The sequence below is a fragment of the Rhineura floridana genome, chromosome 10 (genome assembly GCF_030035675.1).
Source record: "Rhineura floridana isolate rRhiFlo1 chromosome 10, rRhiFlo1.hap2, whole genome shotgun sequence".
NCBI classification, from domain to species: Eukaryota; Metazoa; Chordata; class Lepidosauria; order Squamata; family Rhineuridae; genus Rhineura; species Rhineura floridana.
This window is the reverse complement of record NC_084489.1, coordinates 13,632,859-13,655,477: the sequence shown is the minus strand read 5'-3', so window position 1 is coordinate 13,655,477 and position 22,619 is coordinate 13,632,859. Positions and strand designations below refer to the sequence as shown.

The window sequence follows — 22,619 nt, the reverse complement described above, 5'->3', positions numbered from 1 at the left end:
CCTGGATATTGCTTTAAAAGAACAAATTTGCCGTACATTTCTGTTCATTAGTGCAAGTGCATCAAAGATCTCTTTTTGAAACCTTTCTCAAGGTACAGTTTTTAAAAAATACATGTTAAAAATAAATGAAATGTATCTCAGATCAAGGAAATACATTTTTCTAAGGGCTGCAGATGTTGTGTTTCTAATGTAAACAGTCGTACTTAAACAATACTTATTCCTATACTGTTAGAGTAGTGTTTTCTATCCTTGTGGAATCTTTTCACTTGTTTGAGAATTTCAAAGTTCATAAAGAAATATAGCAAAGAAATCCTCACCCTCATTTTAGGAGAAATTAAAGAAAGCTATGCCTGGAGTAAAAATACCTCCCCCTGTGCAAATCGTTTTAAGACAATCATGTTAACTTTACAGGGGCCTAGTATTATTTTTTAAGACGGTGCTATAAAATGGATTGAATTTGTAAAGGTTTGTTGGGAGAGAGATGTTCTTGACAGGCATGTTGGAGGGGAGATATACCTTGACATAACTCAGATATCTGTATATTTACTTCATTAGCTACACTACTTGTGGTTCCACCTTCCTCTATATGTGAGTATGTGCAGGAAAATGTAATTTCTGGAACAAGTAAAATCATAGAATCATAGAGTTGAAAGGGGCATATAAGGCCATCAAGTCCAACCCCCTACTTAGTGAAGGAATTCAAATTAAAGCATACCCAACAGGTGGCTGTCCAGCTGCCTCTTGAATGCCTCCAAGTGTTGGAGAGCCCACCACCTCCCTAGGTAATTGGTTCCATTGTCGTACTGCTCTGACAGTTAGGAATTGTTCAGTTGAAATCTGGCTTCCTGTAACTTGAGCCCATTATTCCATGTCCTGCATTGTGGGACAGTCGAGAAGAGATCCTGGCCCTCCTCTGTGTGGCAACCTTTCAAGTACTTGAACAGTGCTATCATATCTCGCCTCTGTCGTCTCTTCTCAAGGCTAAACATGCTCATTTCTTTCAGTCTCTCCTCATTGGGCTTCATTTCTAGTCCCCTGATCATCCTCGTTGCCCTCCTCTGAAACTGTTCCAGTTTGTCTGCATACTTCTTAAAGGGTGGTATCCAGAACTGGATGCAGTACTCAAGATGAGGCCTAACCAGTGCAAAATAGAGGGGAACTAATACTTCATGCAGTTTGGAAACTATACTTCTGTTAATGCAGCCTAAAATAGCATTTGCCTTTTTTGCAGCCACATCACACTGTTGGCTCATATTTAGCTCGTGATCAACAACAATCCCAAGATCCTTTTCACATGGAGTATTGCTGAGCCAAGTATCCCCCATCTTATAATTATGCATTTGGTTTCTTTTTCCTAGGAGTAGAACTTTGCACCTATCTCTGTTAAATGTTGTTCTGTTTTCAGCCCAATGCTCCAGCCTGTCAAGATCGTTTTGTATTTTGTTTCTGTCTTCCAAGGTATTAGCTATCCCTCCCAATTTTGTATCATCTGCAAATTTGATAAGTATTCAAATACTAGGCCCCCACCCTCTGGAATTCCCTTCCTCTTGACATTCGACATGCCCCCTCCCTGATGGTCTTCCGCTGGGCCCTGAAGACCTGGCTATTCAGGCAGGCCTATAAGATTTCTGGGGTAGACTAGTTTTTAGGATGTTATGGACCGGAAAATTGGTTTTAGATTAATTATTAATTATTGTTTGATTTATATGTTGTACCTATTATGATACTGTACGTCGCCTAGAGTGACCGTTAACTCGGCCAGATAGGCGACTCACAAATAAAATTTTATTATTTTATTATTATTATTATTCCCTGTACCTCCACATCCAAGTCATTAATAAAAATGTTGAAGAGCCCTATGGTACCCCTCTCATTACTTTCCCCCAGTTTGAGAAGGAATCATTGATAAGGACTCTTTGAATACGATTCTGTGGCCAGCTGTAGATCCACAGTTGGATCTATCCAGCCCACATTTAGTTAGTTTGCTAATCAGAATATCATGGAGCACTTTGTCAAAAGCTTTGCTGAAGTCGAGATATATATCATGTCCACAGCTTTCCCACAGTCTACCAGGGAGGTTACCTGATCAAAAAATGAGATAAGATTAGTCTGGAAGGATTTGTTCTTGATAAATCCATGTTGGCTTCTAGTAATCACTGCATTATTTTCAAGGTGCTTACAGATTAACCACTTTATAATCTGCTCCAGAATTTTCCTAAGAATTGATGTCAGACTGACTGGTCTGTAGTTCCCAGATTCCTCCTTTTTGAAGATAGGACATTAGCAAATACTGGGATGCAAGATGGCGACGAGATGCACAATAACGAAGCTCCGTAATTATATTTATATACTTACCTTTGAAGATTTACAGCTTACAGACTTTATCATTCTAAACTCCATTTAAGCTTTAGCTTCCACGCTAGTCTTCAACTCTGACTTATGAGATACTGGAAACAGATGGAAGCAATTAAAAGCTGGTTGTAATTTATAGTGACTCCTTTTAGTTCTACCAAAACAGGACTGCTAGATATACAATTCAAAGCTTTCCAACTTTCCAGCCTCTGATATACTTGCTATTTACTGCGGATGCTGAGATTGTTAATAGGGAAAGAAAGAGCGAAGACTCTGAGATTCAAAACAAAAGTCATACCTAATTAAAACAAAATGGTATTAACAAGACAATCTTACAAAGAACAAGGTATTACTCCGTCAACAAGTATAGACTTATCGAGAAAGACAAAACATTCTAAAAAGGATAAACAACAGAAAATAACGCAATTCTACAAGCAAGCAGATCATGATAAAGCAACTCACCTGTCTATGAACGAACTAATTGGCAACGACTTAAAGGAGAACAGAACTGTGGAGAGAGCACTCCCATCTTTAACGAGAGGTGATACTATACCGAGAGATAGTATAGCTTTCAAGCTCATAAAGGAGGGAGAATTAAAAAACTTCTTATCCTGCCCAGAAGATGATTCTGACCGAGAGTCGAATGTAATTTTGGATTCGAATCAGGACATTAGTACATGTAGCTCTATGCCATCATTGGAATCATCACTGGAAAAAGATTCAACCCCTTTAAAGGACATGACTCAACAATCCTGGAATACAATTCAAGGTCCTGAACACAGCAGAAACTTGACACCAACTACCTCAACTATCATAGAGCAGGAAATTATGGAACATATGATTGCACAGCAGAACATGGAGAGTATACTAACTACACCATTGAATGAAATGAAAACCTCAGAGCTACCATTCACTCAAGATGGACAGATAATGGAAGGGACATGGGCATCAGTTGTTACCGCCTCTCTAGCACAAATTTCTAAATATGTAGAGGAATCTGTCCCTCTACTAACTTTGCTAACAGAAGTTATTACAAAGTCAATGAATACCATAAATAAAACGGAAAAGAAATTTAATACTGAAACAAGCTACTCAAACAATATTGACAGACCCATCCTTAACAGGAAAAGATATTAAAAAGAAGACTCGGAAGTTAAGGAATAAAAAAAGAAATAGAAATACCAAGGCCTCCAAAGATATTTACTATTCTTCATTAAATTTTAAGAGATTATTTGCTCTCCTAGACACCCCACAACAACAGATCAAAAAGAAGAAGAAAAGGAAAAGGAAACATAGAAAAAGTAAAAATAAAATTAACAAAGAACAAACTTTACCTATATTGAGTGCTACTTCTCCTCTTCCAAATGAGAATGGAGTAGCTAGTGGAGTGGATGATGATTGGAGCAATCTGACGAGAGTATCGGGGTTCACAGAAGAAGAGGCCCACCCTCTAAACTTAGAAGATTATAGATGGAAGCTAATATTGAATGACTATAAATTGGTGTTCATAAACTACCTGAAACTGAGAGGTATGTTGTCCACCTATCAACGGAGACGTCACTGTTGGAACATAATAGAAACTAGTGAACCGGGTTTAATGAACATAGATCGAATAGTATCAATTCAATATTTATATTTCAACTACAAAAAGGCAATAGCAATAGTAACTTTTAAAGATAAGGAGGATGTGAAGCTAATATATAATAAAAGATCAATTTTCAACTACAAAATATACAAATATCAAGACTATTCGAAAATATTGCTCCCCCGACGAAACTCTCTATACACAAAATTACTAAACAAATGGATGGACCATCGATAAACATGAATGAGTTAATGGCTCCCAAAGTAACAACGCGAAATGATCCATTGGAAAATACTATAAACGGTCTGCAAGAAAATTTTGAAATGACTGCAACAATTGATAACTCCAAATTTTCACCAATTTTACCAGAGGAACGGATGCTTATAAATTTATGTAACAGACAAGGTGCATTGGAACGACTGTATCGTTAATAGATTGAAAATGTTATTAAGCTCTGTGGAAGGAGAGAAGGTAGTTACATCAACTAATATTTGAGGTGAAAATTCAATAATAGCAGCGTCAAACCAGAGTATTTCTGTTGACTCTTCAGTTAACAATCCTGTATTACAATCACTTACACAATTAACGATGAATCCGTTTGGAACCTTATCTATAAATAACGCATTTGAAGGGGGCCAAATTGAAAAGAATAGTGAAGCCCAGTGTTTATCCCCATGACAGAGGAATCGTAATCCCCTGGATAAACTTAAAATTATATCATGGAACATTGCAGGATGGCAAAACAAGGTGAACAATGAAGATTTAAAACAGTTTTTGCTATCCCATGATATAATTTTATTGCAGGAAACTTGGTTAAAAGAAAGATTATATCTAGCAGGATATACTTCATTCGACCTTCAAGCTACTCCTAGTTCTATGGGAGGACGTTCCAAAGGAGGCATAGCTATACTAATTTCAACCTCGTTAGCAGTTAAAGTAAAACAACTAAAATTTCTTAAAGGTTTGGCAGTTGCGTTAATAATGGAATTTTCTAATTCTTCAATAATCTTGATTAATGTTTATCTGTCCCCTGGCCGCTCTAAGGAGATTACTGTCAACCACTTCAATTTATTAGAAAAATATCTTGAAGAGTTGACAGTACATTACCCAACTCTCCCGATTTTATTAATGGGAGATTTTAATGCAAGGCTAGGATCTTCCGATGCTGCATTATATTCCAAATATCTACAACAACATTTAATACCAGACGAAATAATGAATATTCCAATGAGAACTTCAAAAGATATTGGAATAAATTATGCGGGTCTACTTTTAATGAAATTAACAAATAAGTTGAATCTGATTCTGTTGAATGGTCGCTCCTCCGGTGATACAGAGGGAGAATTTACTTATGTTTCATATATGGGAACATCACTCATAGATCTAAGTTTTATTTCTTGTGAATTGTTTGGCTCTGTATTAAAATTTATGGTTTTCAGTCATTTAGAAAGTGATCACTTCCCAGTTATTCTAGAAGTTAATTCCAGACAGAACTCTATCCATTTAATTAAAAGCTCTTTCCCAGAGGAAAATATTGAAATATATTCGAACAGAGTGAGATGGATTCCTAGAACTGCAGATCAGATCACTAAAATACTTAATTCGGAGGAGATATTAAAGACTAGACAAGAGTTAATAACCAACTCAGAGACATTAGACCCTTTAAATCAACTCAGTAAAATAATGACGATGTTAACGATGAATTTAACTAAACACTCTGGAAACAATCCGAATTGTAAATCTAACAGAGCAAAACGTTGGTTTGATAAATATTGTGTCCAATTTAAAAAACAACTGCGAGCAATTTACAAAGCATATACCTTGTCAGGTCGTTCTGAAGATTTGCAAAGATACGCGATAGTTAAGAAAAAATATAAACAACTAATTAAGCAGAAAAAACAAACAGAAAGGTCTGAAAGATGGCTTCATTTACAAAATGCTGCTAAATTAAAAAATACAAACATTTTTTGGAAACTGATCACATCTTATTGGCCGAAATCACACTCCCAATTTAATTGTAATATTTCATCAAAGGTCTGGGAGAAGCACTTTACAAAATTATACCATAGTACAGAGGAAGAGGGGATATATGAATATACGAAACTTAATGAACTTCCAAAATGGATGCCAGTATCCCAGGAGGAAATACTCGAACTGATTAAAAATTTAAAACTTAATAAAGCGCCTGGCCCAGACTATGTTCCCTCTGAAGTATATAAAAATAATGCTGAATGGTGGGCCCCTGTATTAGCGTCATTATTTTCATATATTGATTCAACGATGATAGTACCAGATGATTGGGGAGTGGCGACAGTAGTGCCCATCTTAAAGAAAGGTTCGCCGACAGACCCAGGAAATTACCGACCAATTAGCCTTTTAAATGTTATTAGTAAGCTATATGCGGCCCACCTATTTAACAAATTGATCACTTGGGCAGAACAAACAGATATATTGATCCAAGAACAAGCAGGTTTCAGACCAAAAAGATCAGTTATGGATCATATATTAGTGCTACAGCATATCATCGATAAATACGCGCATAGAAAAAGGGGATTTTTCTGTGTGGCATACATCGATCTGAAAGCAGCATTTGATTCGATATTAAGATCAAGATTATGGGCGAAATTATACCATTTAGGAGTGGATAGACGTTTACTAACGTTGATGCAAGGATTATATAAAAATAAAAAGCTGAAAGTTAGATGCAACATGCAGGGCCATTTAACTAATCCGATCATAACGTTAAAAGGCGTAAGACAAGGATGTATTCTATCACCCCTTCTCTTTAACTTGTATATTAACGATGTAATAAAAAAATTAGACACGTGCGCTATTCACTCCCCAATGCTAGCTAATGCCCCAAGAAATGCCCTTTTATATGCCGATGACCTGACCTTACTATCAAAGACTCCAATAGGGCTAAAGAGATTATTAAGAGGAATAGCCCAATATTGCCAGACAGAATACCTGGACATAAACTATCAAAAAACTAAGGTAATGCTGTTTAGCAAAAAAAGAACAATTGATCAAGTGACTTCATTTAAATATCTGGGTTTCACTTTCCAGTCATCAGGTAGTCATAACTATCACATAAAATCAGTTACATCAAATGCAAAGAAAACATCCAAAGCATTGTCAAAGTTCTATTACACTAACGGAGGACAATCAATTATCCCTGCCATTAAAGTTTTTCAAGCTAAGATAACCCCTCAGCTTGTTTATGGCATGCAAGTGACAACAAGAGATAAATTCCCAGAGCTAGAAGCTGTTCAGACTTCTTTCATACGATCTATTCTGGCAATACCCTCATGTGTCCCGAATAGTGTAATAAGATTAGAAACGGGAGTACAGTCTATAGAATCAGTAATCTGGTTCCTGAAGATCAATTATTGGATAAAACTAACCCTGGAACCTCATGGACTAGCTCCTCATATATTAATAGATAATTTTAAATCCATTTGGAACTCTACTATCCTTAACAAACTCCAGTATCTTGGCTTCTCAAAGCAGACTATAATACAGATGGGAAGTGTGACCGCTAGGATAAATATCAAACAGCGTATAAGAGATATCGACTACCAAATTCATTTAGAACAATCAAGGAAATATAGACACAATGCAAAGTTTCATACCCCCCCATACCCTATTTAGACAACTTAAATATACCAAAATATCGGAAAGCATTTACCTGGCTAAGAATGAATGTTCTTCCATCAAGGGTATTAGAGGGACGTTATAATAAGATCCCGTATGAAGAACGCTTATGCCCTTGTGGAAAAGGGGAAGTCGAAACGAATGTCCATGTTCTGCTTCATTGTCCCATATATGAACATCTGCGCTCGCTTTTAATAGTACCTCTTTTAGATCATCGAAAATCAAATCCAGAACATTCACAAATAAACTTCTTATTATCAGACTATAAGAAAGAAATTACCTTTGAAGTAGCAAAATTTGCAGCAGCAATTTCAATAAGAAGTACATTTGTACAGAGCTTACAATAGCTTTTAACACTAGAATGAATTCCTTTTAAACAAATAGTCTTGAAATTGTAAATTATTATGGTTAATGTATGATATGGTGTATGGATCAATGGATCGTTAATAAATTTTACTTACTTACTTACTTACTTACAACATTAGCCCTCCTCCAGCCATCCTCCATGATTCCGCAAAGATAATTGACAATGGTTCCAAGAGTTCTTTAGCCAGTTCCTGCAGTACTCTAGGATGCAGTTCATCGGGCCCTGGAGATTTAAACTCATTCAAGGTGATTAGATATTCCTTGATCATTTGTCTATCAATCTCAAACTGCAACCTGCCTTTTCAACTTCACGTTTCCCAGGAGGGTCATAGACCTTCTTTTGAGAGAAGACTGAGCCAAAGTAGGAATTGAGCACTTCTGCCTTTTCTTTATCATCTGTTATCATTTTGCCATCCTCATTGAGTTGCTGTACCTCCATTTCTTTTTTCAGTCTTTTGCTATGGATGTACCTGAAGAAAGCTTTTTTTGTTATTTTAGCATCCCTCGCTAACTTCAGCTCATTCTCAGCTTTAGCCTTCCTGATGCCATCCTTGCAATTTCGTGCTAAGTGCCTGTAGGCCTTCCTGCCACTTCCTGTATGTGTTCTTTTTTGTTTTCAAGTCATCTCTAAGCTTTTTGTGAAGCCACATTGGCTTCTTCTGCTGTCTTCCCCCTTTTTTCCTTGATGGAATTGTTTGCCATTGTTCCTTTAGAATTTAGTTTTTTAAAAACTCCCACCTATCTTGGACTCTTCTTCTCATTAGGATCGTTTGCCACGGAACCTTACTTACCATTGTTCTGAGTTTATTAAAATCGACTTTCTTGAAGTCCAGGGTACGCGTATGGCTACTTTCAGCTTTTGCTTCCTTTAAAATCAAGAACTCTAGTATAGCATGCTTATAGTTTCCCCCAGAGTTTCCTTAACTGCCACTTCATCCACCAAGTCATCTCAGTTGGTTAGAATCAAGTCTAGGTGATCCTCTAGTTGCTTCCTCCACTTTCTGTAAGAGAAAATTATCTCTAAAACAAGTCAGGAATTTCTTATAAGGGCCATGTTTGACAGAATTTGTCTCCCAACAGATATCAGGGTAATTGAAGTCCCCCATTACTACTACATCATGCCTCCTTGAAACATTGGCAGTTTGCTTTGCAAAAGTTTCATCCTCATCTTCTCCTTGATTCGGTGGCCAGTAGAAGACTCCAACTGCCATGTTCCTTTTATTCCTTGCCCCATTAATTTTAATCTAGATACTCTCAGTGGAGCTAACAAGCTCATCCTCCTGTATTTCTGTGCAGAGATACATATTCTTAACATATGGTGTGACTCTGCCTCCCTTTCTATTCCTTCTGTTTGTTTTTAACAAGTTACTGTATATCCTTCGATCACTGTATTCCAGTCATGAGAGTCATCCCACCAAGTTTCAGTTATAGGAACTATAGCCTTGAATAAAACATAGATGATAAGGTGATGAACTTTGTGTTGACCTGTTCTTCGAAAAGCATTCCGTTAGATAGTAGGCATTGTTATAGTAATGCATTGTGTGTAATAATGCTTTCCATGCTCACATTTCAGTAGCTCTATTAATGCACTACTTGTCTGTCGAACCAGAATGTGTTGAACCAGGATCAGGGTCGTGCTGTTAGCCCTGTCCTGGCATTGCATATCTGTGTTGGCCCTGCCCCAACATCTGCACATTGAGTGTGGACTCTGAAAAGGATTCTCTATGTGTTAGCAGCTGCTTGTGTGTAGGAGCGTCATGCAGTCAGGTCACCTGTGCAATCAGGTATCACAATTGCATGAAGCCCCTACACAGGAGCAACATAGGGGTTCCTTTTTCACAAGAGGCAGAGCTAGCCCTGGTATGCAATGTCAGGGGAGGGACAGCAGCACAGACCCTCTTCTGAGGATAGATGGACCAATCTGTTTACTATCTGTGCCAGTTTTGGAACCAATCTCATCCTGTTTCTGCATTAATCTCCACTTTTTGTAATCCATTTGAAAATTCTTATTTAAATATTTGAATATTTAATTATGTATTTTATCATAATATATTTAAGTAGTTTTTTATCCCAGTGAACATATTTCCAAACTTATTTTATTCTAAAATACACATTTTAAATACATTTCAGTACTTTTTTTAGTTGAAAATTGTATTGCCAAAAATGTGAAACCTAAAGGATAATGACAATCCAGTCTTCACATTAATCTGGAGGTTGAAAGCAGGTGAGTTCATATTAGATCAAATATTCCTCAAATATTCCTTTTTTCTGTTTCTACATGTGCCATACACTCAGTGTAACACATGTGTAATGATAGATAAATATTTATAGGGGAAAATGCTCGCCATTTCAGCTAATTTTTATTTTTACATTTTTTTACCACTTTTTTCCTATTCTACAATCTTTTAAGATGTTCAAGAAGAACATTGATATTTCTTTGGTCTATTTAAATAATATCAGAACTATAGCAAGAACTTTCAGAGGGGCAGCCATGTTAATCTATTCAGCAACAAAGACTCTTGAAGCACCTTAATAACTAACAATTGATGTTGTCATAAGCTTTTGTGAATTGAGTCCATTAGTAGTTAGTATTTTACCTATATTCTATAATTACAGTGATTTGTAATTATTTGTTGCAGATAATCGCTACAGTTCATCTTTGAAAACCAGCAATGTACTCCTTTTCTAATATAGCACTGAATTCTCCAAGAGTTTGCACTGAATTCCAGATTGCATACACATTATTAATTATTTTATGATTCATACTTCTGTTTTTTATGTACTTATACCATGCCTAAAATTGTCTAAGTGACAGTTTAAAAAGCAGTCCATGCTTATAACTGAATAGACATGACACGAAAGGAATGGCAAGGGAAGAGGACAGCAAGCAAATTCAAGTAAGAATTCTTCATTACATAAAGTTACATAATTAATCTTATAGTGACCGGCTGGAATTGATATTGAGGAGACAGTTCTGGGAAAGGAGCAGCATATAAACCAATTTGGATAATGAATTGTTGCTGTTCCAGCTGCTGCTTTTTCATGGTTCCACACTGGCCAGAACGCAGAGCTTGGAAAAGTTACTTTTTTGAACCACAACTCCCATCAGCCCAATCCAGTGGCCATGCTGGCTGGGGCTGATGGGAGTCGTAGTTCAAAAAAGTAACTTTTCCAAGCTCTGGCCAGAAGGAAAAATTGCCCTTCTGGAAATAGGCTTAGTAGAAGCCAAAGCCAAGTAGCACCTGATTTTATTGTCCCTGGAGGTGAGGTAAGCAGGCAGCTGGACAATATGCTGTAGCTTTGGCAACAAATAAATGCCCTGAGTGGGGTGGGGCGACAAAGATGCAAAATGACCACTCAGTCATTGAGTGTTCATCTCACGGCTGTTGGTTCTCTTCCAGGGCCTTCATCAGCCTACCCATTTTCTGTATATTGTCTTCTACATATTTTCTATATATCTTCTGTCCCTTAAACCTCTCTAAATGGCTTATGATTCTTCACTGTTTTACAAATGGGAACCTGATCCTGAAACAATGACTTGCCCAAAGTCACTGAGTAAATTGATTTGAACTCATATCTCAACTACGATTGGGAGATTTAGATAGAGATGCAGTGTTCTGTGACAGAAGGTGCTTAAGTGTTAAATCAGAGGTGCATGGAGATGCAGTAAAGCTCTATCCTTTGTTTCAATATAACGATTGAAATTTCTCTCTGTGTAGCTTTTATTGTCCTAGTGTCTTTCATTACCTTTTAAGGGATGTTAAAAAAACATTGTGTTAGAAACCTGCAGTAAAGTTGTCAGTATATTAAACACAGATATATATATAAAGAAGAGTCCTGTGTCCTTCTGTGAATAAAGTTCACAATTGCTTGGCTGTAATTTTATGAATGTTATAAGCTATCAAACAGTTTTGCTGACCACAGCTTGCTGGCTCGATTTATCACAACTGATAAAAGATCTGTGGTGTCAAACAAGAATGTAGCTACACCAAAAAGGGGGAAATAATGGGTCATAATGCAATAACACATTTTGGACACTGTCCTTCCTTGCCAACAATTAATAGGGAAATTCATTTTATGAATCACTGTTTACAGACTTACATCTGGAGAACTTTTCAACTTGAATCTTTTCCAAAGTCTTGGATTTATGTGCCATTCCCCTCCCCACTCCCAAATACCTTAACTCTTGTTCTTAATACAACTTGCTTAACTAGTCATCAGTGGGTGTGAATAATTATGTTTTATTTTGCAGTTCTTTGAGTAGAAATCTTTCTGTACAGTAGATTGCTAAAATTCTTAGATAGCAATGGAAAATGCACAGGAAAAGAAAGCATCATGAATATCAGTTAAGTTCCTTAAGGTTGTAAGCTAAAACGACAAGTGTGTCTGATACTTTTAGTGCTAGACAATTTCAATTTCCCAATTGTGAGCAAAACAAGCACTTTGCAGCATGCTGTGTGGCTGGTCTCTGGGGCCATCTCAGCCACGGCCTCAGCTGCTACATGTGCAGCACTGGCATGCCAGAGTACCCACCTGGGCCATGGATTCATGACATTACACGTAAGCAAGCTTGTCTGCTCTAAACACATCATGTGCAGTGCCACTTGCTTAAGTTTTGATTACACACTCAGTGTTAGGTTCAGATTCAGGTTCAGAGTAGGAGACTATCATGCTAAAAGTTTTAAATTTGTACCTGCATTCCTGTTCCAGTCCAAATTAGTAGAAAGAAAACAACTGACTTTTGTAGGAACATAGTCACTTATTATTCGCCAGCTATCTATGAGCAAATATGCAATAAAATCAGTTATTTATGACTACAGATGAATGATAAAATGTCCATGTTTGGGGTCAAATCAGATGTGATGATGACATGACCCAATTTGGGTCCATTTAAAACAGAGTGAGAAAGTTATTTAAAGCATTTTAAAGGTGGGTGGGATGAAGGATCTCCCTCATCCTCCACCTATCCTTCTAACCAGCTGTTTTTCTCTGGACAGGGGGTTCTTCCAGTTTTAGAGTTCCACCTGAAGAAAAACAGCTGAGAAGATGCAATGTGCAGGTAGCAAGGGCTCAGCATTCCCTTCTCCCTCTCATCCACTTCATAGGTTTGCCACTGTCTAATTTGCCCTTCATTCACAGTGCTGAGAAAAGAATTCTAAAAGCAAAAAGAGAAATGACATTTTGCAAGAAGATTAGTAATCAGCCCCAGAGATGGTTTTCCTTTCTTCTAAAGAACAGAGTCTTTACAATTTCCTTGTCAGCTCTATTTTCAGAAGTCTTTTATTTCTAGGATTTTTGGACAGCCTCTTACAAAACAGCCAGCAAAAAAGTGCAGAATTTGTAATAAGAGATAGAACCCGTATAACATTGTCTTGTTTGGTTCGATGCCTAGGGACCAAACCATATAACACCAGTCTTCAAAGATCTGCACTGGCTGCCAGTTATCTACTGAGTCCAGTTCCAGAGTTTGCTGTTCATTAAGCCATAAATGTCTTTGGACCCTGTTATCTGTTTGAGTGTTTCTCTCCATATCAACATGCCCATGCCTTCAGATCTGCTGGGGAGGCTGTACTGGTAGTCCCAGCCTTGAGAGAAACTGGGGGGGACGCGGACTTTAAGCCGCTGAAGGGCCTTTTCAGTAATAGCAGCCTTGTTGTTGAATTGTGCTTCTTCTAGAAATTCAGCTAGTGCCAATGTTGTCCAGTCACAGGCGCCGCTTAAAGACCTGTCTTTTCCGTCAGGCATCTTCAGATAAAGAGATGCCTAGACTGAGGAATAATTGATAATTATTTGTTCTATTGCTTACAATTTTACTGTTTCACTGTTTGTTGTTTTATGTAATTATTATTATAACTTGCCATGGGGTCTTAGAAAGAAGGGCAGAAGTCTTAAGAATAAATAAATATTCATGGGACTTGCTGCCAAGAAAATCAATGCACACACATGTATACAGATATGTACACACAGAGACCCACAAAGGGGTGATCCTAAAGCTAATAACAAAATCAGGCTTGACTTCAGTTGGCTCAGGGAAAAGGAAGGATACATAGATTAGCCAAGGTACTTCTGTTAATAAAAGTGGAAACAGAGGAGTTTTAAAAATCCTTTTTGTTGGAGTTTGTGGTTTTTTTGACTGTAAAAGGAGAGGTTGGGTTTTTCATTCTAAAGGAGGGCAACATGGCCTAGTCTCTGAGCCATAAGCCCTCTCTATCTTAATTACTGTGAATTAGCATCAGCATTAAAGTAATCCCTTTCATAGGTGTTTATAAATGTTACCTTTATGTTATGTATTGCTTTGCTTCAGGAAGCCATAGATGCTTATTTTGTTGTATGTTCATTGCAGTACCATCCAATGGATCTTTCCAGTCTCTGGATACTAGAAAGAAAGACCTTATAGAAATAACCCTCCTTCCCATACATGTATGTGTGTGTGTGACTCTGTGTTGTGTGTGTTAACAGTCTGTTAGATATGTCAAAGAAATACTTGTGCAACATTTTCTGTGCATTCTTTTTAACAGAAACAGGACTACAGAAGGCATAGTGAAAATTGTACAAATGGATGGCTACCAGAGGACTGGATTGAAAGGGTGAAAGAAACTATCCATTATTCCTCACTAACTAAATTTTATTAAAGTTTATTAGAAGAATAATGCAGAATATTAGTGCTTCATTCCTTTTATATTTAGGGCAACTGCACTTGCTAGATTTTGCATAATTTTATATGGGCACTGAAGAATAAACAAGTGTCTCTCTCTCTCTCTGTCTGTGTGTGTGTGTGTGTGTGTAAGAGAGAGAGAGAGAGAGAGAGAGAGAGAGATTTAGGGAATGTCCCTTTTAAAATACTCAGAAGTTGTGGCCTAATGCTTTCCTGGTAACCTCTTCTGAGTTTTTAAATGGATTTGTACTGAACCTGTCGCATACATGATATTCACATTTGATGGGTGCACATGTATTTTTCTTCATGTGTGTGTATTTTTCTTCACACATGAAGCCACCTGACAAGTGGATGGATGGACTATCACAGATTTGACACTATGGATACTGTAACCTCACTTCTCTTTCAAATGCAATGCTTTTCAATGGAATTGATTAATCTATTCAGCAGCTAGTCACCAAGTATATAATCACATGTAGTGTGGGTGAGCTGCACTCAACTTAGATCAGAATAGATGTGATACGTGTGTGCTAATTTGGGCCTAATGAGAATCTAGTCGTCATTTAAGGTTAGGCCTAGTTCAAATGCGGCTGTATCCCCGCCATGCCAAAAACATATGTCATCAGACCTCCCCACTGTGATCCCCTGTTTAAAACATACCTTGTCTAAGAGGGCACCATAGTGGGGAAGGCTGTCAGCAAAGCAGCCCTACATCTCAGTTTTTAAGGCTCCATGGAAATATCCATTGTTGCACTGAGCAGAGTAGGAAATTAGTCCACATTATTTCTGTTGACTTGATATTATGAAGCTGAATGGTCTTGCTACTACTGTGTTCAGTTTAGTTCAGTGAAGAAGGAAAGATGGTAGCAGTGAGGGTTTGCGGCCGAGCCTCCACTGCGGGGAGGAGGAAGGCAAAGCAAGCTCATGCCAAGGCAGGACCTCACTTTGGAGGAGTCTGGGCTTGGCCTGAGATGAGCATGGGGCCGAGGGGAAGACAATGACATTCTAATTTCAAACCTCCAAATTTGAGATTAGGTGTCATTGCTAACCAAGCGAAATCCAACAATGTACATGCTTATACCTCCTGAACTGCAGGTTATTTAAGGGCAAGTAACCTCTTTTTTCTTTTTCTTTTTGCTTTCTCTAGCACAGAGGACACCTCAGTTTGTATAATTCCCTGGTTCTCATGTCGTAAAGTTAAACTGTAGTTAGCATAATACAGGGCCCACTTCAATCCTCCTCCACTCCTGATCCTGCCATGCTGCTGGGAAACAAGCCACAGTCTGGTTTGTTGTACTATCTGAAACAACAGACAACACAACAGGTGTAAACAACAGGTGTAAACAAACCATGAACGGTAAGCTAAGAACAAACCTTGGCTTCTGATCATGGTTTGTATGGGGAGAAAAATCCACAAGCCTGGATCATGACAAGTCAGACTCTGACTTGTTTCCTGGCAGTGCATTAGCAACAGGAGTGGGGAAAGAGCAAAGCAAGCACTGTGTTAGTTATGTGCATTGCCATGCATAGTTATTTAAATTATGGTTTAATGTTATGTATGAACGAGGCCAACATACCTTTGCTTTTTCAAAAGAGTTTGGACCTTCTGTGAAATATGTAACACATCAGGAAAGTGTAGAACCTTGCTACTGGATAAAATGCTGGTAGAATATGACAAGAGGGTTAAAAGGCCTTTTAAAATATGACCTGTTTCCTCCTTCACAGAGGAGCCAAATTGCTAGAATGCTGTGTTAAAAAATAAGGAAATGTATTTGGGTTGTGGTGATAAATAAGTAGTTACAGTATAATGTTTCACTGTCCTTTTCAAGTTCTTAGCCTATGCGTGCAAACACTTTTATTTTTTTAAATAAGGAAATACAGTAACTGCATGGCTGCATAAGGAAAGTAAGACAATGGGGGAAATCACTTTTGCTTTTAATACTGCTACATTTTAACAGTGTCAATTAACAAGTAGATCTTAACACATCTCTGAAATCCAAACCAAAATCAGGATGTCTTACTTCCTTCCAGCCAATAGCATGAGGTGCCTTAGGGCAAAGTGACATTTTTTTGACAGTGATTAAGTTACCTTCAATGAGAAAATTGTGCTGATGTCTAATGAAATAGTTTGTATCAAAGGTATTAATTTTCAAGGCTATATAACCTTTGGGATTTTAGTTTTCAAAATAAGCCTTCAGAACTTTTTTCTCATATGCGAAACCTTATATGTACTAATGGGCTACGAGACATTTCACTCATAATGTCTGTGTTACAAAATATCATTTAAAGTGCATTATTTCAATTAATTGTTAGTGGTTTATTATGTTCGTAAGGTTTTTGTCTTAGATTTGTCTGAGAAACAAGGGTTACATACATAAGAAACATAAAGGAATGCTTTCCTTTAACTTTCTTTCACACAAGAAATGAATGTCATGGGTCTATTTGAAAATATATCATGTAGGAATCGATTATGTTCATGTAATTATCAGCTAAATGTAACAGTACTGTAGGATCAGCAGCACATATAGCTTATTAGCATGATTCAGAACTTCATATGTGCTGGGGCAGTTTTGTCCTGGGGATGGGGCTCCCCCAGTGCATATTGGAAGTTTCTCTGAGATGACAGCCATCATATGCATGCACCACCTGCATGCTTTGGGGCTATTGCATGATAAACATAGCTTATCACTGCTTCCCATTTTCTTTTGTGAAAGGGTATGTTCTGAATGTAATATGGTATTTCTCTTGCAAGTACATTGCTTCTTTTTGGCTTCTAGGCCCATTTAAAAGAGCTGCTTTCAACTTATACCAAACTCATTAGAAAAAAGTATCCCATGATATGAGCCCAGGAAAGCCCTGCTGAGAGTTGCTTCCATAGTGTGATAAAGCTACAGGTGCATGATTCAGTGCTTTCTCCAGCCTAGTTCTGACAGAGGTGGTTTACCTCACAGAGATTGTATCATGAAGGTCCACATGATTAAATGCAAGTGAAGGCCTCCTGCAGATACCATCTTATCAGGAAGTCTGTTCTGCACAACACAGGAAGCGGACCTTTAGTGTTGTGACATCTACCCTTTGGAATTCCCTCCCCTTAAATATTAGCCAGGCGCCATCTCTGTTATCTTTTCGGCACGTACTGCAGACTTTTCTCTTTTAACAAGCCTTTTAGGTACAGACCTTATCCCAGTCTGCATCTGTATTGGAATTGTTTTTAATATGTTTTAAAGCTTTTTTTTGTTTTAGTTTTTAAACCTTTTTTCAAAATATGTTTTTAAAGCTTTTAAAAATGTTTTTAAAGATGCTTTGTTTTAATATATTTTAAAGTCTGTTTTTATGATGTTTTAAAGTTTTTTTAGTGCTTTTGTTTGCCGCCCTGGGCTCCTACTGGGAGGCAGGAGGGGATATAAATAAAATAATAAATAAATAAATAAATGCTCCTCCATAACAAAAAAAATCACCCACATAGAAAACAAGATGACACAGAGAGAAGTGCACCCCAATCTTTCCCCTGTCATGCTAGTTTTCTTCTTCCAGGGGTGAACTCCATCATGTGAGTTTCCATTTGCAGTCTGAAATCATTGTGGTCACACATAGTTTTTCCATCCCAGTTGTGACTTAGTCGTGAGGAATTCCTTCCCCAGATAGACAGCTTGATTGCTCTAGCAACTGAAGCAGTTGCTTAGAGAAGCAATTAGCAGTGGAGGTTGGTCTATTAGAGTGAATGGGACTGCTGGTCTCCACCTGCCTACAGCAAAGGGCAGTAGCTCTGTGGTAGAACTTCTGCATGGGATGCAGAAGGTCCCAAATTCAATCCCCAGCATCTCCAGGTAGGGCTAGGAGAGATTCCTGCCTGAAACCCTGGAGAGCCACTGCCAGTCAGTGTAGACAGAACTGAGCTAGATAGACCACTAGTCTGACTCAGTATAAGGTGGCTCCTTATGTTCCTACCTTCTTACTTACAATCAGGCCTTGGGGTGGCACTGCCTATTAGTTTCCTTCTCAGTATCAGTTTTGCCTTGCAGAACTTAGAAGGGAGGAGGACAAGGATGGGGACAAAACTAGAATTAGTTGGTTCTGCCTGTTCATCTATTGTTTGTCTCCCTGCCTTTTGCCCTGCCAGTCTCAATAGGTACCAGCCACTACTGACTGTTTGGGCTCTACAGAAACAGGGCACAACACACTTAAGTGTGCAGCAGGATCTTGCAGTGTTGTGATCACATGTGAGCAGCCTCCAACTCACAGTCACATGTAGCCCTTGGGGGATTTTTGTGCAGCCCCAACATGTGTCCAAGCCTCCTCTGCTATTGAACTTCCACCTGCTGCCACATTACCAGAATGGAGCGATTCTGATGGGTAGAGTGGTATGCAGGGAAAGTCATCCTTGTCTGTCACCCTACTGATCAGAATCCTGCTTAGCCAGGTGGACAGTGGGGTGTGTGTGACTACAATGGAGATGATTATGATGGGGATATAGGTACATAGGGAGTCATCTCTGCATACTATCCTTCTCATCATGTGTGTGTGTTTGAGAGTGAGAGAGAGAGAGAGAATGGATATATGTTGCTGAGTGGCTCTGCCCAAGCCACACCATCAGGATATGCATCTTGTAATACCCAGTCATCACCATATGTGGCCCTTGGGGACAAAAAAGGTTGCCCGCTCCTGTTGTAGATGATGCTGGGATGCACCTCCCTGACTGTACTCAGCTGCTTGTGATCAGAGAGATATCCTGGACCTTACTTACTAGATTGTTCAGATCAGTCACTTGAAGTTGCAAAATGTTGTATATTCCTTTATAAATATTTTATTTGCAACTTAGGTAACTGTACTACCATCCCAGAGTCTTCCCTTGAGGAAAGGCCACCTTCACCGGACACAACGAGAGTGTTTACCAACCGCAGGTATCTCACAAAGCAGGAGACTGAACCTGGTAAGAGGAGAAAAGTTTTCTCTTACATTAATTGCAAGAAAATTTTGTTTATAATGTGTGTATGTATTGTGTATGCAGTTATGAGAAATGACTGAGTTATTTCAAAATAGCATTGGATTGCTTTTGAATGTTTCACTTTTGTTTTTTTACTAGGTCAGTTAGGTAGTGGTTTTTTTCCAGATTCTATCGATTTTCCTTGTGGAATGGAAAGGGTATAATGACACAAATGTGCTGCTGTTGTTCCTTCAAGCTATTGCAATGGATACACAAAATGAAGGGGAGGGAAAAATGATTGCCTCTTATTTCCCTTTTCTTATAACTCCCTTTATTTAAGTTTCCATTGCTAGGGTTTATGAAAATGGTTAAAAACTGGGTCATGTTTGTGACAGATATATAAATAGGATTATTATGTTAAGATATGAAATACAGTGTTGATGACACAATGTCTGGGAAGGCTGTGTGTGCTCTTGGGAACTTTCAAATAGTGTTAAATTAAGACCAAGAAGCAGGCTAACCTATTACAAAGTTTAATAAAATCTCCCATAATCTCATTTTTAAAAAATCATAGCTCATGCCTTCCTGTTCCTCATTCTTAGTAGATATACCCCAAACCTTCTTTATCAGTGGCTAATTACATCTTAGTTTGTGGTTTATTAATGACATATTTTGTAAGGCAGTCTCAACTTTTATTTTAGGCCAGTAGTGTCAAATTATTTTTTGAAAGTAAGATTAAGTAAACATGTTAACAATATGCTTTTGAGTTGTATCTAACTGTACAATGGGCATTTGCAAGTTGTTCAAGGTTTGGAGTTTGTTGTTCAAAACAATGTATTTTATACCATTGGTATGACTCCGTTATAAGGAATGATTATGTAGCACTTTAAATTTCCAAATAACCACAGGGAAAAGGATCATCACCTTTCTTTTAATTACTTACTTAATTGTTTGTATTTTCCATATATTTATATACTGGCAGATCTTCAGTATAGGTGCCTTTTTGAGACATTGAAGATATTTGTATTAGCTTGTCACATCAGGAATTCAGTAAATATATAGCTTTTAGCAGCATAAAGAGTACTTTCTCTGTACAGGATTGGGACTTGCTTCTGGGTAAACATGCAGAGGATTGAACTACAACAGAAGATCACAGCAGGATCTTGGTGGGCATACACAGTAAAAAAATTTAGTTGTAATTATAATAAAATTATAATAAAAGTGTGCATGAAGGTTTTTTTAATTACTTGCAAAAATGGCATATTATACGTTTTATCTTTCAAATAATTTTTGAACAGAAGTTTTAAAAAGTATACACACTGCAGTGTTATACTCTTCTAATTAAGGAGTCAAACAAATTTAAATTTTACTGGACTGTTGAAGAGGACAGTTTATTTGTCTTATTCATAACCTGTTTTGAAACCTTCCCAATATGAAGTTTTTCTGGGCAAAAAACTGCAATGCTAATTCCACATACCTGGGAGTTAACCCCATTTAATTCAGTAGGACTTACTTTTGAGTATACATGGTTAGGATTGTGCTGAAAATCAGTGGAACTTTTGAGTGAACATAGAAAAGTATTGTGTTGTAATTCTTTCTCTCCCCCTCCAATCCTTTGGTTTAAAAAAGCAGTTAGGCAAGGCTTACTTCAGTGTCACTGCTTTTATTTGACAGGAAACAAAATACTTTTTGGAAAAAAAAGTTCTACAGTGGCCAACTGGTTTTGACAATCAACTATTATACCGGGTGTATGTATTTTCACATCTCCAGTGTGTGTGTATATGGAATCCTTCCAACAACCCTGTGAGGTAGGGTTGGAAACCAAGGCAGCCCACAACAAGAAATAAAACCATTTAAAATCTAGTAACCATAAAACAAGTATAAAACAGTTGCAAAACAGCTTAAAGTGGCATGATTCTGAATTTTGGATCAGGTGAGTAAAGTTCCTTATCACTAAATTGTAGTCCTGTGCATGCTTCCCTGTTTGAGTAAGCCCCATTGAATACATTGGGACTTGCTTCTGAGTAATCATGCATAGGATTGCACTATAAATATCTTTACAGGTTGTGTAAATAATCAACATCTTTGACATTCATGCTTATATAAATATTTCTTCATACTATATCTTGATATGTATCTGAATTCATACTATGGCTGTAAATTATTATTTACAAATTATTATTTCCTCTACATTTTGAGTGTATCATCTTCCTTGGGGTGGTCATAGTCCCCCTCTGTTGTTTCTGCCCTGAGGGGCAGATTAGGCCTGAGAGATGGTGCATAGGCCATGGTCACCCAGTAAACTTTGTAGTTTATTTCCATTTTAAAATTTAATTAAAATGATTTATATGCAGGCAAGGTTCATGAAGTATTGCAGATCCACATAATACATTTAAAGCACATCCAACTCACATTTAAAGTGCATGTCTTCCCCAAAGAATCCTGGGAAGTGTAATTTCCTCCTCACAGTTAAAGTTCCCCCCACCCTTAACACATTTCAGTTCCCATTATTCTGTGGTGGGATTCATGTGCTTCAAATGTATGTTGAATGTGCTTTAAATGCATGGTGTGGATCTGCCCTAGTATGCTGTGCATTCATTAGTGAATTGAAAATAACAATTTTAAAAGAAACTTTTAAAAGCAGGGTTGTAGCTCAGTGGTAGGGCACATGCTTTGCATGCAAAGGTCCAAAGTTCAATCTCTGGAAGAGACTATTGCTTGGAATCCTGGAGAACCAATGCTAGTCCATGTCATCAGTACTGAGCTAGATGGTATCAAATGGCCTGACTTGGTATAAGGCAGATTCCTTTGTGCCTCAAAAAGGAACGAGACCCAAGGGCCACAGTGACTGTGAAATCTATTTATGTATTTTATTTACAACATTTACATAATGCTTTATTGTCAAAAACCTCAAAGCAGTTTATAGAAGGAATTAAAACAATAAAATTATTGGCAAAAAGTTAGAGACAGGTATTTAAAACATTCTAAATAATAAAACCAACAATGAGTTAAAAACACATAAAAAACATAGCTTTTACATGCCTGGATAGGCTTCCCTAATCAAAAATGTTTTGAGCAGGTGC

General features: G+C 37.6%; 1 protein-coding gene across 12 annotated transcripts in view; it reads left to right on the top strand.

The window, feature by feature from the left end:
• BBS9 (Bardet-Biedl syndrome 9) overlaps positions 1-22,619 on the top strand; it is a 461,803-nt gene that overhangs the window by 237,661 nt on the left and 201,523 nt on the right. For 10 of the 12 annotated variants that reach the window (XM_061587171.1, XM_061587183.1, XM_061587176.1 and 7 more), the window contains one exon: positions 19,432-19,542. The exons of 1 other annotated variant lie outside the window; for it this stretch is intronic. In XM_061587171.1, the coding sequence (XP_061443155.1) occupies positions 19,432-19,542 (111 nt within the window). Of the gene's footprint in view, positions 1-10,596; positions 10,931-19,431; positions 19,543-22,619 lie in introns of those variants that run through there. One more of the 12 variants, XM_061587181.1, reaches the window with a different exon arrangement.